Genomic DNA, 15,869 nt, shown 5'->3' with positions numbered 1-15,869 from the left:
ACACATATACACAAAAAAATGCATATTTTATATGCTTTTTGGCTAAGGAATACAGTTAGTTTCGACCAATCAGCCAATTTTTTGTTTTGCCCTAAATACTTTAGTTTAAGATACGCACTGCACCACAACAACATTCACCATAAGGGTAAGACTTAAGAGAATTTGTTGTTGTTGACATTATTGGTAGAGGGTTGCTCCTTTGTTGCAAATGTATGCCCTGCCTCAACTAATGTCACGATGTATTTGTTACCTCCGACTAGCACCAATACCGAATAACTTGTCTACCAAGATTTAAACATATAAGAACAAGTTAACTAATATTTTTGCCTCCGCTGAAATTTGAACTTAAGAGCTCATAATTCTCAATCCACTTCACAACCACTAGGTCACATGGGGACATTGCACCTTTTCAAACGGATCTTTTTTTCTTAAAGCTACATATAATTTCATTTAGCCTCTTTATAACTTACTTTACCAGAGAATTTCAGTAACATTACGAAATACCTTTCTTAAGATTGTTTTATAATAGAATAAATGGCCAATATAGTCTGGAGAATTTCTTTGCAGAACTTACATATCCTCTCTTGAAGCAAAAAGATGCATCTCAAAAAACCTGAAATGATGTATCTTTGTTTGAAGCTGGTGTAACACTGGATGACGAACAATAAACACCTTATGCTCTCTATTACTCCTACTTAGCAGCCCCCTGAAAAGAATCTTTAACACATTAATCTTACATAAAAAAGGACCAATAAATACATCCATTTTAGCATATATTCTGAAAGTTTCTCTAAATCCATTGATACAAGCCACTGGCTGACACGCACACAAAAAAAAGTGTAAGTTGAGGAAAAGAATTATAGGTTTAATTAAAGAATGATGATCCAAGTATCACTACTCATATAGGATGCTTAAGTTACAACATTGCTTGCTTATCACTGTGGTTTCTTCAGAATCATATGACCTGACTCATCCTTCTCAAATAGACGCTCAATTAGTTCTTCCCAGTTATCTTTCTTCTTGCTTTTGGTCGACGACCCTGTGGATGAATCACCAACTGATTTATCAGACTGTTCATCCGCTTTTTCATCAAAAGTTCCATAATGAGAAGGTGAAAATGCATGTGGAACAGCCAAGGTGACAGCTCTCTGTAGAGCAGCTTTATGCTCCTCGCCGTGCTCTCTAGTTAACGTCTGTTGACGCTCCATCTTTTGCTTAGCTGGAATTTCCATCACATGATCTCTCTCTTCCATCAACTGGATGCATAAAACAAATATGAATGTTGTCAGAACCAATTTAAGTTTAAATACTTACAATGTAAGTATGTAACCAGGATACATAGAAGAACTCTTGTGGACCACATCAATAGAATAGAGTTGCAGATCCATTTTACAATTAAATTGAATCCCAATTCCGAACTGACAAATAGGGGGATCAAACGATACAGGTCATTCATTTAAAGTATGTTCAAGCCAAATTACCCTCATATTTCAAGCCCGAACAACTAGCCATAAGTGAATTCAACAATATTTGCATAAGCTAAATGAATGACTACCAAAGCTCCCCATAAATATTTAAATATGTTATAAATCAATCAATAAGCTATGCATCAATGACAAGCTACTCGGTTTGACAATATGAATCCTCTATATTTCCAAAGGGCATATAAGTTGCATAAATTCTTCAATGCACCTACATTAACAATACATATTACAAAGGGATAAGGGTCAAATTTGCCCCTATATTGTCCGAAATTGAGCAACTTTGCCCTCCATTAGACTTTTGGTCTAATTTTTTCCCGGTGTTAAGTCAAAGTCTCATTTTTGCCTTAACCCCCTAAGAAAGCTCCAACCTGAAGGCATTAAACCATAGTCAAAAGTTGAGGGGTTAATTTGGACATTTTTGCTCGAAGAATTTGTACACGTGGAGTCCACCCATTTTACGCTGGAGCTCTACTAATGGCAAGGGCAAATACTTGCTAACAGCAAAGCAAGGGTATGTATGGACCAAAGGTTTAGCCGCAGGAAAAGTTGAGCAATTACGGATACTACATGGACACATTTGAACCTTTTACCTTGTAAGAATGCATCAATCCACAGACTACAGGAATCAATGGACACAACCATGCTTTTCTGCTTTAAGTTTCTCTATTTGATGCAGAAACAACTAATAAAGTGAAAGGCATGGACGATTTGTGCAATAAAAAAGTTTACCCACTCTTTATCAATAGAGCTGCAATTCGTATTCAACCACCCTTAAGAGTGATGAACTTGTGACAAGAAGGATTACCACTGAAACTATCTTAACTGACAATGAAAGTAGATCATAAGTGCCTCACACGGGTGGACTGGGTACAGACAACGCCATCAATGAAATAAGGTGGAGAGCCCATGAGTGAAAACATGTTTGTGCTAGTTTTAACGTTGAACCATCACCATTCAAAGTAAGTGCAGCAGTAAAATTTCTATTTCTGTGATTGTGTCTACTGCATAAAGCAGCCGGCATGCGCAAAAACCAAGAATTTATTGAAAATTCATTCCAGATAGGCTACAGCTGAGCAGGCACATTAGAAGTAAAGCTACGGCTACAACGATGTAAAGTGCAAAGACAATTTCTTTTTTGTCAAATAAAGTGCAAAGACAATTATATCAGAATCCATCAATCGTCATAGACAAAAGCGCACACAACTTACTTCGAGGGCCCTTCGTGCTTCTCTCTCTATCCAGATAATTGCATGATCAGAAGTAGCATTACAAGAGAGAACGATGTGCTCAAATCTCCCATCCACTGGAACTGCAGTCCTCACAACAGGGGGAAATCGTCCACATCTGTTTTAACACAGAATCATGGTAGTATAGGAGTCAGTTCAAATCATGTGCCTAATAGTAGACTAGAAAAATACTGCAGATCAAATGGTATCCTTATAGATTGCATGTACTATGCAGTATGTAAACCGCTATTGTGGTTTTTATGGGAAACCTGCCGCACTAGATGCTTTTACTCAAAACAGAAACATAACAATATTGGCTTATTATACGGAACCACCATCATAGAACTTGTTTAATTGATGGAGTTGTGTATAAACGACTTAAGACAATTTCATGTAGCACATCCTTAAGTCTGAAAATACCTAAAAGGTTTCCTCTCAACAATGTGGTAAAGGCGTCCTGGGGCGTAAAGTCTGCGTGGATCTTTGAGCATCTTCTCTTCTGAGATGCACGTATCTCTCATGCACCTCAGACATAATAGGCATGGCAAACTGCAAAAAAAAAATAAGCGAAAGAAAATAAATGTGGTTAGTCATGAATAGCAAACATCACCATCTAAAAGAGGATTTATATTATTGGAGCCTCCACTTAATGACTGCCGTACGAAATTTCATCTTAATGCAGGAACAATCACATCCCTACTATGTAGTGCCTTCCTATCTTTTACAAAAACATGATTCTGTCTCTTTTTAATATTAAATTGGACTTTGACACAAACAGAAAGTTTTACTAATATCAGAATGAAGAGGAGATGAACAAGACCTGAAAGCAGAAACAAAAAGAGAAGAACTCAAGCTTCCTAGTTGATGGGACACCACCCATCCAATGCCTCTTACAGGAGTTGCTAAATGAGGAACCAGACGTTCTTTTTCTAAATGGGGGAATGGACTCTTGAAAGCAAGTACAAGATCAAATTCAACTATCTTTTACCAGAACAGTGACTTGAATATGTCTTCCAAGGGAGTTGCTGTCCGTGGCAAGAAATCATCCTATTTAAGAAAAAGAAGATGGAGTTAGATTGAGAGAATTTGCAACCAGCACAATTGGAGAAAAACATCAAAAGGAAGTCCAAAAGGCCAGGCGACATATCGATGATTGACATCAAAATAGAGAAGGGATATAATGCAAACATCTGCAACAATTATCTATAACAAATCAAGCTCCTTGCTTTCTAGGTACAAATTCCAAAGCCAATAAATCAACTTCCCCTTCTAAGAAGGATGGAGAGTACACAGGCAGAAGAAAGGACATGATCTGCTTATTTATGCAGAGAGGATTAAATTAACAATGCCTTGAAACTAAATATTAAGAATGTTCAAAGTGATGATTAAGAGAACAATATCAGGAACTTGCCTGAAGCACAATGGAGTTGATGACATCTGCATATCTCACTGCTAGATTCAATGACATACATCTAGCTGGTGCAATAGCAAAGCATCTGATTCTTTTCCTGTCAATATTGCCCAGCCTGTCACGATTTTGTGCTACTACCAATGTCAATAATGCTGCTACACCTGACCCTAGTGAATGTCCAGTAAAAGTCAAGGTATAGTTCGGATGTTTCTCCAGCAATTGCCTTAAGATCTCACATTCTGTATTTAACACCAATCCAGCCGCTTTTAATAACCCATTGTGAACATACCCACCATCAAATTTCCTTTGACCCAGCTTATTGTCCAACAAGACTGCATAATCACTGTGCTTTGCCAAATCAAGACCTCTAATAGCGAGAACTATGTCAGCATGTTCATGATCCAGATATAAGAGATATGGTGGTACTCGGCCACCGGTATCTGGATAGTTTTTCTTCACAATTAAGCAATCTGGATTAATCCCATATCCTTCAGGTGGTTCCCACTGAGGTTGTCTAAGATCATCTTCGTATACGGCCAATATGTATCGGCAGAGCCTAGGGACAGGTTCAAATTCTTCAGCTGTGGCAAGGCCCCAAGTTTCGCTGTCATGTCCTGCACTGTGGAGGCATCGCTTCCATGCCCAGCGGGCACATGCTACACAGTATACACATTCAAGGAGAGGGGGTAAACCACAGAGAACCGACATTATTGCTTAGAGCCTATGCATCAGACCATTGAGAAAGAATGCCCTTGAGTATATAACCAACATAGGCAAGGAAAAATCTGCAATGTCAAGATAGCAGATTATAAGTTCAAAGATGTCTTGGCATAAATGCCACAAGGCCCACAACTTAGATGAGTAGTTCACAATCATATAAACAAATATCAACCAATCAACTTGGTTAAAAGTTGGGTCCTTTTTTCTTTTTTAAAAGAAAAACTGAGAAAGCTAGTTAGGGTTGGCTATATGAAGTTCTTATATCCACTCCAATTACAATTGAGCTCATTTCATTCCAGCATTACCGAATTGTCTTCAGAGTTAAATTGGGAGTTTGCTAAAACTAGAGATGCCTTGTATCTTATTTAGAGGTAAATTGGTGCTAAAACTAGAGAATCTTACAATTATCTCTAACTAAACAAATTTAAAACTATGCAAGTCCTACATGCATCAAGAATGCAGTATTACCTTGCATTTCTGCGAGAAACTGTTTTCGAACACGTGACCTCCCACGCGACAGCAATTTTACCGGTTAAACCAAGGTCAAAAATGTTGAAAATAAAAGAATTTGATTCTATATAGAGCCTTTTTCACATTTCATTGGTACCCGGTAACATGAACTATGAATAGGGGAAAAGAGGAGAGGAGAAAACGGAAAGAGCAGTAAAAAGATAAACAGATTTAGCTCTGCAACATTAAACATTAGCTGAATTAGTCCATCTACCTTAGGGCTAGTGGGCTATTGAACAAGTTGCAATACCTAAAGAAAGCAGAATTGGCATAGAATTGACACGCCCAAGTAGCAGATTCAGGTAATGATCAAGAAAACGAACAAACTGAGAATCAAACGGAGGGAGAATTCTGGAGTCAACGCCGTGAATTCTCAGCTCTCAGTTCTCAGCATTCAGCACCCTCCCCCTACCCCTACCCCTGCTTCTTCTTCTTTTTGTTTTTTTGGGCCAGAATAATAATCAATGAAATTGCACAAACGTAGCCTTGTTATCAGGACATACGTGTACCAATCATTGCCGAGTTGTAGTATGTACTGGCTTTGAGTTTGAGCTAGCTGAAAGTCAAAATTTGGACTCGGCTAATAACGTGGCGAGTATTTTTAAGGCCGAGATGTTGTCTTCTTAATTAATCTCCCTCACCAACCGTAGTTATAATCGTTCATCACGTGTTTGGTGTTTTCATTGTCCTTTTTCACTCCTGTGTTTTTTCCCTCTTCTCCGGAAGTGGATTTAGGGAAAAAAGGGAAACTGGAAAAAGATTGAAAAGGGAAAAGAAGAAAAAGAAAAAACTCCCTAATATTAGTTATAAATAGAATTTTATTTACGGTGAATGTCACAAGTTTATTATTTGGTGGCTAAGTCACCCTCTCCCTATAAATAGAGAGTTCTATTCTATTGTAATTCATCCCAAATTTAATAAGAATTCTCTCTCCCTACTTTTCTCTATAATAGTCTTCTTCTTCTTTTATTATTTCATAACACATTATCAGCACGAGACTCTAACCAATTGAGTAGAAGCTTAGGGATTGAGCATAATGATTGTCAATTGTTCCATGAACTTACTTCATGATTAAATTCTGAATTTAAGGTAAGTATTTTACTTTAATTTTCTCTTTTAAATTCTTGACATTCTATAATTTGATTTTAAATACAAGCAAATATGGATATCTCTCAAAGCAAAATTGGATCACAATTCAATTGACTCATGTACGACACATACAATATTCAAAGAGAAGAAATATTTCGCTTATTTAAGTATGTGTAAGACAGATGTTACTACAATTTCTGGTATTAATAATCTAATTGAAGGCTCCGAAAGAGCTACTATAACTCTGCCTAAAGGAACAATACTTATCATAGAATGCAATGTTGTTCCAAGTCCAAGAGGAACTTGTTGAGTTTTAAAGATATCCGACGAAATGAATATCATATTGAGACAATAGATGAGAATAATCTTGAATATCTCGTCATTACCAAGAATGTCTCTGGCCAAAAGAGGGTTATTGAGAAGTTTCCATCTTTATCTTGTGGCATGTATTGGACAAGAATTAGTGCAATTGAGGCACATATTGTAAACCAAAAAGTTACTGATTCCAATACTTTTGTACTTTGGCATGATCAATTGGGACACCTTGGATCAATTATGATGAGACGAATTATATAAAACTCAAATGGGCATCCATTAAAGAATTTAAAGATTCTTTTAAATAATGAATTTTGTTGCACTTCTTGTTATCAAGGCAAGTTAATTATTAGACCATCACCAATAAAGGTTGGGATTGAGTCCCCTGCGTTTTTGGAACGTATACAAGGGGACATTTGTGGACTTATTCACTCACCTAGTGGGTCGTTTAGATATTTCATGGTCTTAATAGATGCATCTTCTAGATGGTCTCATGTGTGCCTATTGTCATCACGCAACCTCGCGATTGCAAAATTAATGGCACAAATAATGCGATTACGGGCGCAATTCCCCGATAATCCAATTAAGTCTATTAGACTTGATAATATTGCTGAGTTTTCATCCCAAGCATTTAATGATTATTGCTTATCAATTGGGATAAAAGTGGAACATCTTGTAGCTCATGTTCACACTCAAAATGGCCTTGCAGAGTCTTTAATTAAACGTTTGCAATTGATAGCAAGACCGTTACTTATGAAAACGAGGTTACCCATTTCTGTTTAGGGTCACACCATTTTGCACACAGCAATGCTAGTTCGTCTCAGACCGACAAATTATCATAAATATTTCCCGTTGCAATTAGTTCTAGGTCATGAACCTAATATATCCCATTTAAGAATTTTTGAATGCGCAGTATATGTGCCTGTAGCACCGCCATATCACACCAAAATGGGACCCTAAAGAAGGTTATGAATATATATTGGGTTTGAATCGCCCTCCATTATTCGCTATCTTGAAACATTAACGGGGGATCTGTTTACTGCACGATTTGCAGATTGTCGATTCAATGAGACACTTTTCCCAAAATTAGGGGGAGAAAATGGTGAAACCAAATGGGAAATTTTGTGGAAAAAATCATCATTGTCTCATCTTGATCTGCGTGCCTCTATTTGTGAAAGGAGGTGCAAAAAATTATTCAGTTACAAAAAATAGCAAACCAAATGTCAGATGCATTTACGGATCTGAAAAGGATAACAAAATTATATATCCCTGCAGAGAATGTTCTAATCCGTATTGATGTTCCTGTTGGACAATCTTCTAGTGGCATAGCTAATGAGTCAAAAGCACGCCTAAAATGTGGCAGACCATTAGGTTCTAAGGATCGAAATCCTAGAAAAAGGAAAATAAATGATCAAGATGACATTACGAAAGAGTCTCGCGAAGAAATCCACGATTTAATAAATTATGAGATTCATGAAGAAACCACTGAGCCTGAGACTCAAGAAAATAAGGAACTATCAATAAATCCAATGGATATTGAGATAAATTTAAATCAAGTGGATTATGTCTTTGCATATAATGTTGCATCTAGCATTATGCAAGATAGTGAGGATCTTGAACCTCAATCTATTGGAGAATGTCGACAAAGACGTGATTGGCCAAAATGGCAAGAAGCAATCCAATCAGAGTTGAATTCACTTGCAAAACGTGAAGTTTTTGGGCATGTAGTCCAAACACCTAATGGTGTTAAGCCTGTTGGCTATAAATGGGTCTTTGTACGCAAGAGGAATGAGAAAAATGAGGTACAAAGATATAAGGCACGCCTTGTTGCACAAGGATTTTCACAAAGGCCTGGTGTCGATTATGAAGAGACATATTCACCCATTATGAATGTTATAACGTTCCGTTATCTCATTAGTTTTGTTGTTCATAAAAAGCTTGACATGCATTTAATGGATGTGGTTACTTCCTACCTTTATGGCTCACTTGATAATGAGATATACATGAAAATTCCCGAGGGATTCAAAATGCCTAAAGCAAATAATTCAAAGTCCCGGGAAATGTTTTCAATCAAATTGCAAAGATCGTTGTATGGTCTAAAGCAATCAAGACGAATGTGGTATAATCGTCTTAGTGAGTATTTATTAAAGGAAGACTATATAAATGATGATATTTGCCCATGTGTTTTTATAAAGAAAACAGCATCGAAATTTGTTGTACTTGCCGTATTTGTTGATGACATAAACCTTATTGGAGCTCCTATAGAACTCCAAAAGGCAATTGATTATTTAAAGAAGAAATTTGAGATGAAAGATCTTGGAAAGACAAAATTATGTCTTGGTTTGAAAATTGAACATTTGGCAAACGAAATTTTTGTTCATCAATCTGCCTACATAGAAAAGGTATTGAAACGGTTTTACATGGATGGAGCACATCCATTAAGTACTCCGATGGTTGTTCGATCACTTGATATGAATAAGAATCCATTCCGACCTCAAGAAAAGAATGAAGAGCTAATTGGTCCTAAAGTACCATATCTTAGTGCAATTGGTGCACTAATGTATCTTGCTAATATTACAAGGCTTGACATAACCTTTTCAGTTAATGTCTTAGCAAGATATAGCTCTGCTCCTACAAGGAGACATTGGAATGGAATCAAACACATATTGCAGTACCTAAAAGGAACTACCGATATGGGCTTATTTTATGGCAATAATTGCAGTCCTGATTTTGTTGGTTATGCCGATGCTGGGTATTTATCCGATCCACACAAGGCTCGATCTCAAACAGGCTATGTGTTTACATGTGGAGGCACTGCCAAATCTTGGCGATCGACTAAGCAATCAATTGTAGCTACTTCATCTAATCATGCTTGTAGACATGTGATTTTTGACCCTCCCCAAGATTTTTCATATTTTAGCGCATAAATATTTAATTTAGGAATAATATAGATATTTTAAGTAATTTTGACTCTTTTACTTTATTTTATTACAAGAAAACAAATCACAAAAATAGGTTCATTAATGTTTTGTAGTCATTTTTTATCTAAAAAAAATCTTTAAAAAAATATATACAACAATAGTATCGTATTTTTATTTTAATATGATATTTGAAAATACAAAAAATAGATTTGTTTTAATGGTTAGTTTTATTTTAATAATTATTTGAATAGTAGGATTAATTAATAAATGGGCCCGTATTTTTAATCTCGTTCGCAGCGAAAGAATAGAACTTGGGCTCGAGCAACCCATTTTTAGGCCTAATTTTGGACCTAGCCCACAATTGTCAAGCCCATAATTCTTAGGCCCATACCCCTTAACCTAAAACCCTACCAAAACCTAGACTATATAAATAGAAAAACAACGAACAAAAAAAAACGGACAAAAGGCAAAAGAAAAAGCTGCGCATAAATAACGAAGGGATCGGAACGAAAAAGAACGAAGAAGGCTAAAAGGAACGAAAAGAAGCAACAGCTAAAAGGCTGCGCATCATCTTCTTTAAAATAACACACGAGAAAACCGACCCCCCCTCTGCGAGTCATCTTCTCCAAACAGCCCTGGTTCTACAAAAACGACCCCAACCCTCCGCCATCTTCTCCAATCATCCCAACGACCAGCCAAAACCAGTCACCAACGTTCACCAGTTCCATCGACAACCACCCTTCAGCTCACCGTCGTCGGGAAACGATCACTTCACACATCGGACACAATAACCAGCGACCCAACGAGCACAAACCCCGTCGCCGAGCCCCATCACCACCATAGCAGCCCACCCCCGCACCAGCCCATCGCTGGACCTTCCGCTAGCGACTACCATTGAAACCGGCGAGCACACACACACACACTGCTACCGTTCCACCCTCTACTGCCTTTGTATCGTCGGAGTCGCATCGTCGACGATGAACAAGTAGAAAATAGCCCACTGTTTCATCACCATTGTTCCCGTGAGTTTTACTTCCATGTCGGATGGGTGTAGATCTTTCAAGACCTGGATTTTGTGATGTCTTGTGTCGAGTTTGGCCGGAGTTAGTTCTCTGGCAGTTCTTTGTGTGTGTCGCATCGACTGTTGCTCCAGTGTCGCCATTGCTGTGGTAGTAGCGTCATTTAGGTTCGAGGGTGCCGACGAGGTTTTCCGGCCAAGTTCCGGCTTTAGCTCTTATTCACACATTATTACTACAATCGGAGAGGACATCATTTTAAGGTCCGTCTTTTACTTTGTTTCTTAAGTTTCTGTTTGTGTTTTTACCTCTTATGATTGAGAATGCTGACGACTGTTCATCCCGTTTTGGTTAGAGTGGGGTTCATAATTCAAGTGTTCCGTTGTATGCATTTCGATCGATAATTTGGCAAATGTTGAACTGAGTTGGAATTTCGTTTATTTGTGAGATATTTAAGGCTGCGCATGTGTGTGAATTGATTTGTTCATATACTTTAGCCCAATATCTCACATTCACGTGAAATCTTTTTTTGGAATTTGAGACTATTGTTCATTTTACTCTAGCTTAATGTTAATTGTTTGCCTAGTGATATGATTGTTTGTGTAGTTGATCTCCGTGGTTTTGAATTTGTTTGCTCGGTTATCTGCTCGTGTTTACTCGAATTGGTTATAACTAAGCATGATTTTGTTCCAGTATAGAAATTGGATTGCTATTCATCAACTGAACTACATCAAATTAGATAAAAGGGCTCGGGTGCACATTTATGTGACCCGAATCCAAATCTCGACAATGTTAGATAAAATACGTTGCGAGCTGCGGGTGCATTTATGTGACGCGGTTCGAAATATGTTTTATGTGACGTTGAATTTTTCTTAAAATTAATGAAAGGCGGTTAAAAAGTTAGAATTTGCACATAGGTTTAAAACTTGTTTAAAATCAGATAATTAAGTCGAATATAACAGTTGAGCGACCGTGCTAGAACCACGGAACTCGGGAATGCCTAACACCTTCTCCCGGGTTAACAGAATTCCTTACTCGAATTTCTGATTCGCGGACTGTTAAACCGAGTCAATATTTTCCTCGATTCGGGATTCAACCGGTGACTTGGGACACCATAAATATCTCAAGTGGCGACTCTGAATTTCTTAATATAAATCCCATTTCGATTGTCCTTTAATTGAAAAAGCTCCTTATACACCCTCTCCCGGGGGGTAGGTGAAAAAAGGAGGTGACAATGCTGAGATAATTGTTATTCATGAAGCAAGTCGAGAATGTGTGTGGTTGAGGTCTATAATACATCTTATTCGAGACAAATGTGGTTTGAAGTGTGACAAACTACCCACAATTTTGTATGAAGATAATGCAGCATGCATAGCCCAATTGAAGGGAGGATTCATAAAAGGAGATAGGACAAAGCACATTTTACCAAAGTTATTTTTTACACATGATCTTCAAAAGAATGGTGATATTAATGTGCAACAAATTCGTTCAAGTGATAATATGACTGATTTGTTCGCCAAGTCTCTACCGACGTCAACCTTCAAGAAGCTAGTGTACAAGATTGGGATGGGAAGGCTCAAGGATGTGAATTGACGCTCTCATCAGGGGGAGTTAACGCGCGTTGCACTCTTTTTCCCTTAAAAGGTTTTGTTCCACTGGGTTTTCCTTGCAAGGTTTTTAACGAGGCAACCAAAAGGCGTATTATTAGATATGTGTACTGTTTTCCTTTTCTAGAATTTTTTTCCCATTGGGTTTTATTTTAGTTAAGGTTTTAATGAGGTACATTATCTGTTAAATAGACATTCAATGAGGAGTTTATAAATAAAATTTTATTTATGGTGAATGTCTATATTTAGAAAGATTCTAGGATTTATTTCTTGATGGCTAAGTCACCCTCTGCCTATAAATAGAGGGTTCTATTCTATTGTAATTCATCCCAACATCAATAAGAATTCTCTCTCCCTACTTTTTTTTGTAATACTCTTCTCCTTCTTTTATTGTTTCATAACACATATGATTTTGTTATAGTGTCCGCTTCTCCTTTCGATTTAACTCCAATTTAAAAGAAGATGAAAACGGACAGGAAAACAAAAATTATATAAATATTTCTAGTTAATTTAGCATATGATTTATAGTGTCTACTTCTCATTTTCGTTTTAATTCCAATTTAAAAAGAGATGAAAACAAATAGGAAAAGAAAAATTATATAAATGTTTTTAGTTAATTTAGCATATGAGAAAACATTATCTATTAATTTTTGTTAGAATTTGAACCCTAATTTTCCAAATTTCACCCACTTTATTGATTATAAGACCACATCATTGGTGCAGATCAAAAAATTATAATTATATGCCTCTTTATAAACATTGACCTACTTTGATGTTTTATTCTTGAAAGAAGCCATAAGAATAGGGTTGTTTATCAGGCGGATTCGGCAGTTATTTACTCTTAACGGTTTGGCTTATCGTTTATCGGCTTTTAAATGTATTAATCCGCTAGCCACCCAATAAGATATCGGGCGGATTGGTATCGGTTTAGCTCTTATCAGGCGGTTATCGGGCAATTTATCAACCTAATTCAATCTATACTGGTTTCACGCAAGTCTCCACTCACAACTTACTGTAGGAAGCAGAAACATTATTGTCCAAGCGAATGCAAAAGAGGCAATCTTTCTGGATAATGCATTGCCACAATCACAACAATTAGTATACACACCATCACTATACCAATGATGAGGGTTTTTATCAACTCTTCCCCGTTGCCATTCGTGTTGGAGCCATTATTATGATCAAGCTCGGGGATTATGTTCACATGATCAGGTGCAGGTTCTGTCCAAGTGACCTCATCAAATTTATTCACATGATCAGGTGTTGGTTCTGTCCAAGTATACATATTTAGGAATTAGGCGTTAGAGATAGAGTACCGGAAGTGGAAGGGTTTTTGATATTTAATATATATATATATATATATATATATATATATATATATATATATATATATATATTCTTAACGGGTTAACGGATTATCCGTTAGAAAAATTGAATTATCCGGCCCCAAACCGATAAGCCGTTAATAAAAAAATTCAATATGTTCCCCGTCCGTTAGACCGTTAACCCGATACCAATAAGCCATTAAGATTCGGTTTCAATTTGGTCTTCGGTTTCGGTTCGGTTTTGAACACCCCTACATAAGAATTGAGTAGATTTCGAGTTAAATTGAAGAAAACCAAATATTTGCAAGATCTTTTTTGAACTGGCATTCATGAGTCCTCAAAAAGGCTTGGTAGCTTGGGAGAGATTTGTGCCTAGGTCATTAGGAGGATTACAACAATAACATACCCAGTATTATCCCATACCGTGGGGTTTGGGAAAGGTAGTGTGTACGCAGACCTTACTCCTACCTTGTGAGGATAGAAAGGTTGTTTCCAATAGACCCTCGGCTCAGGAAAACATAAGCACCTCATTGATGGAAATATAGACAATAACGGATAATACCAAAAAGCCATATAAAAGCATAATAGAAACAACAAGACAGTAAGGTGATCAACAATAAAAGAAAACAACGGCTAGTCATAAAAATCTACTACCAACAGAAAGCGAGACTGCATGCCAATACTACTGTTATGAACACTCTAAAATACCTACTTTACTACCCTAATCCTCGACCTCCATACCTTCCTATCAAGGGTCATGTCCTCGTTCAGCTGAAGCCGCGCCATGTCTTGCATAATCACCTCTCCCCACCTCTTCTTTGGCCTACCTCTACCTCTTCGTAGGCCCTCCAATGTCAACCTCTCACACCTCCTCACCGGGGCGTCTATACTTCTCCTCTTTACATGACTAAACCACCTAAGCCGCGCTTCCCACATCTTGTCCTCAATAGGGGATACACACACCTTGTCGCGAATAACCTCATTTTTGATCCTATCTAACCTAGTGTGCCTGCACATCTATCTCAACATCCTCATCTCTGCTACCTTCATATGAGCGATCTTGACTAGCCAACACTCAGTCCCGTATAACATCGTTGGTCTGACCACCACTCTGTAGAACTTACCCTTAAGTTTCGGTGGCACCTTCTTGTCACACAAAACATCGGAAGCGAGTCTCTATTTCATCTATACTGCCTCAATACGATGTGTGACATCTCCATCAATATCCTTATACCCCTGAATAATAGACCCAAGGTACTTAAAACTCCCTCTCTTATTAATGACCTGCGAGTCCAGCCTCCCCTCCCCTTCCCCTCCTTGAGTCTCGCCACTAAACTTACACTTCAAGTATTTTGTCTTGGGCTACCTCCATACCTCTAATTATACATTAACACTGTCTTGCCTCTCGTCATCAAGAGGATTGAACATCATTAATTTTATATATGAAATAGAGCTGCAATTTGTTTACTTTTTGGGGCATTATCGGGACAGAATATGGATTCAATAGGTGCATAACTTCACACTATGGATTCAATGGGTGCATAACTTCTATATAAAAAGGGGAGACCTAATAGTTTTACCAACTCGTAAACAAGTCAGCTGGGGGAAAATATTTGATGCTAGAAAGTAGTTTTCCTAATATGGACTTTGGGATAGCTCTACAGACTTATTATTGGAAAGGAGTTCTCAAAATAGTGTTAGAAGGTTCTCGAGGAAGAGCATGAGACCAGGTCTAACGCCAAGACACCACTTTATCTTATGGCTAACTGTTTAAGGAAGATTATCTACTGTTATATACTAGAAAGTAGGAAATTCAAAAATGATAAATAACAACAAAAGCTAGGGTATGGATATTGAACTTTCTATTTGTTGTCTCAGTTTATTACATCTGAAATGAAAGGAATGCTAGAAAATTTCAAGGGGTTCAAAGAGAAAGCACTAGGCTGAAGGAGATTTTCGTTCAGGTACACATCCAAGAGCAACAACAAAGCAAATGAAAATAATTACTTGATAGATAAAATAGATATCATGTGTAATGTCATGGGCGACATTCCAGCCATACTCCATGACCCATTGGACGCGCCTCATGGCGTCTTGGCAAGCCTCCCAACCCCTAGCGCTATGGACGACCCGTGATCTTGGCCATGCCAAGTGACAAGCGCGCATGTGCCTAAGTCGCCCCACTGATAGCCCCTGCCAATGCCCAGCCGCAGGTATATGCCAACATCGCCGCACGTGCAGACTC

The 15,869-nt window shown here is 37.7% G+C and overlaps 1 protein-coding gene across 3 annotated transcripts; it reads right to left on the bottom strand.

The window, feature by feature from the left end:
• Positions 1–746: 746 nt before the first annotated feature.
• Positions 747–5,923, bottom strand: LOC104233865 (uncharacterized). Of its 3 annotated transcripts, none has more exons than XM_009787313.2 (6): positions 5,602–5,923; positions 4,122–4,906; positions 3,699–3,757; positions 3,131–3,259; positions 2,693–2,828; positions 747–1,256 (listed from the first exon to the last, which is right to left on the bottom strand). In XM_009787313.2, the coding sequence occupies exons 2-6, from the start codon at positions 4,827–4,829 to the stop codon at positions 936–938; spliced, it is 1,353 nt and encodes a 450-aa protein (XP_009785615.1). In that variant the 5' UTR covers positions 4,830–4,906; positions 5,602–5,923; the 3' UTR covers positions 747–935. The 3 variants fall into 3 exon arrangements, with proteins under 3 accessions (XP_009785615.1, XP_009785616.1, XP_009785617.1); XM_009787314.2 differs by having other exon boundaries at positions 5,566–5,802; XM_009787315.2 differs by lacking the exon at positions 5,602–5,923 and adding an exon at positions 5,310–5,443.
• Between the last annotated feature and the right edge of the window lie 9,946 nt (positions 5,924–15,869).

This window comes from Nicotiana sylvestris, chromosome 3, assembly GCF_000393655.2.
Source record: "Nicotiana sylvestris chromosome 3, ASM39365v2, whole genome shotgun sequence".
In the NCBI taxonomy this organism is placed as follows: Eukaryota; Viridiplantae; Streptophyta; class Magnoliopsida; order Solanales; family Solanaceae; genus Nicotiana; species Nicotiana sylvestris.
Note: the sequence above shows the minus strand (reverse complement) of the source record. Positions and strands in the feature narration are given on the sequence as shown.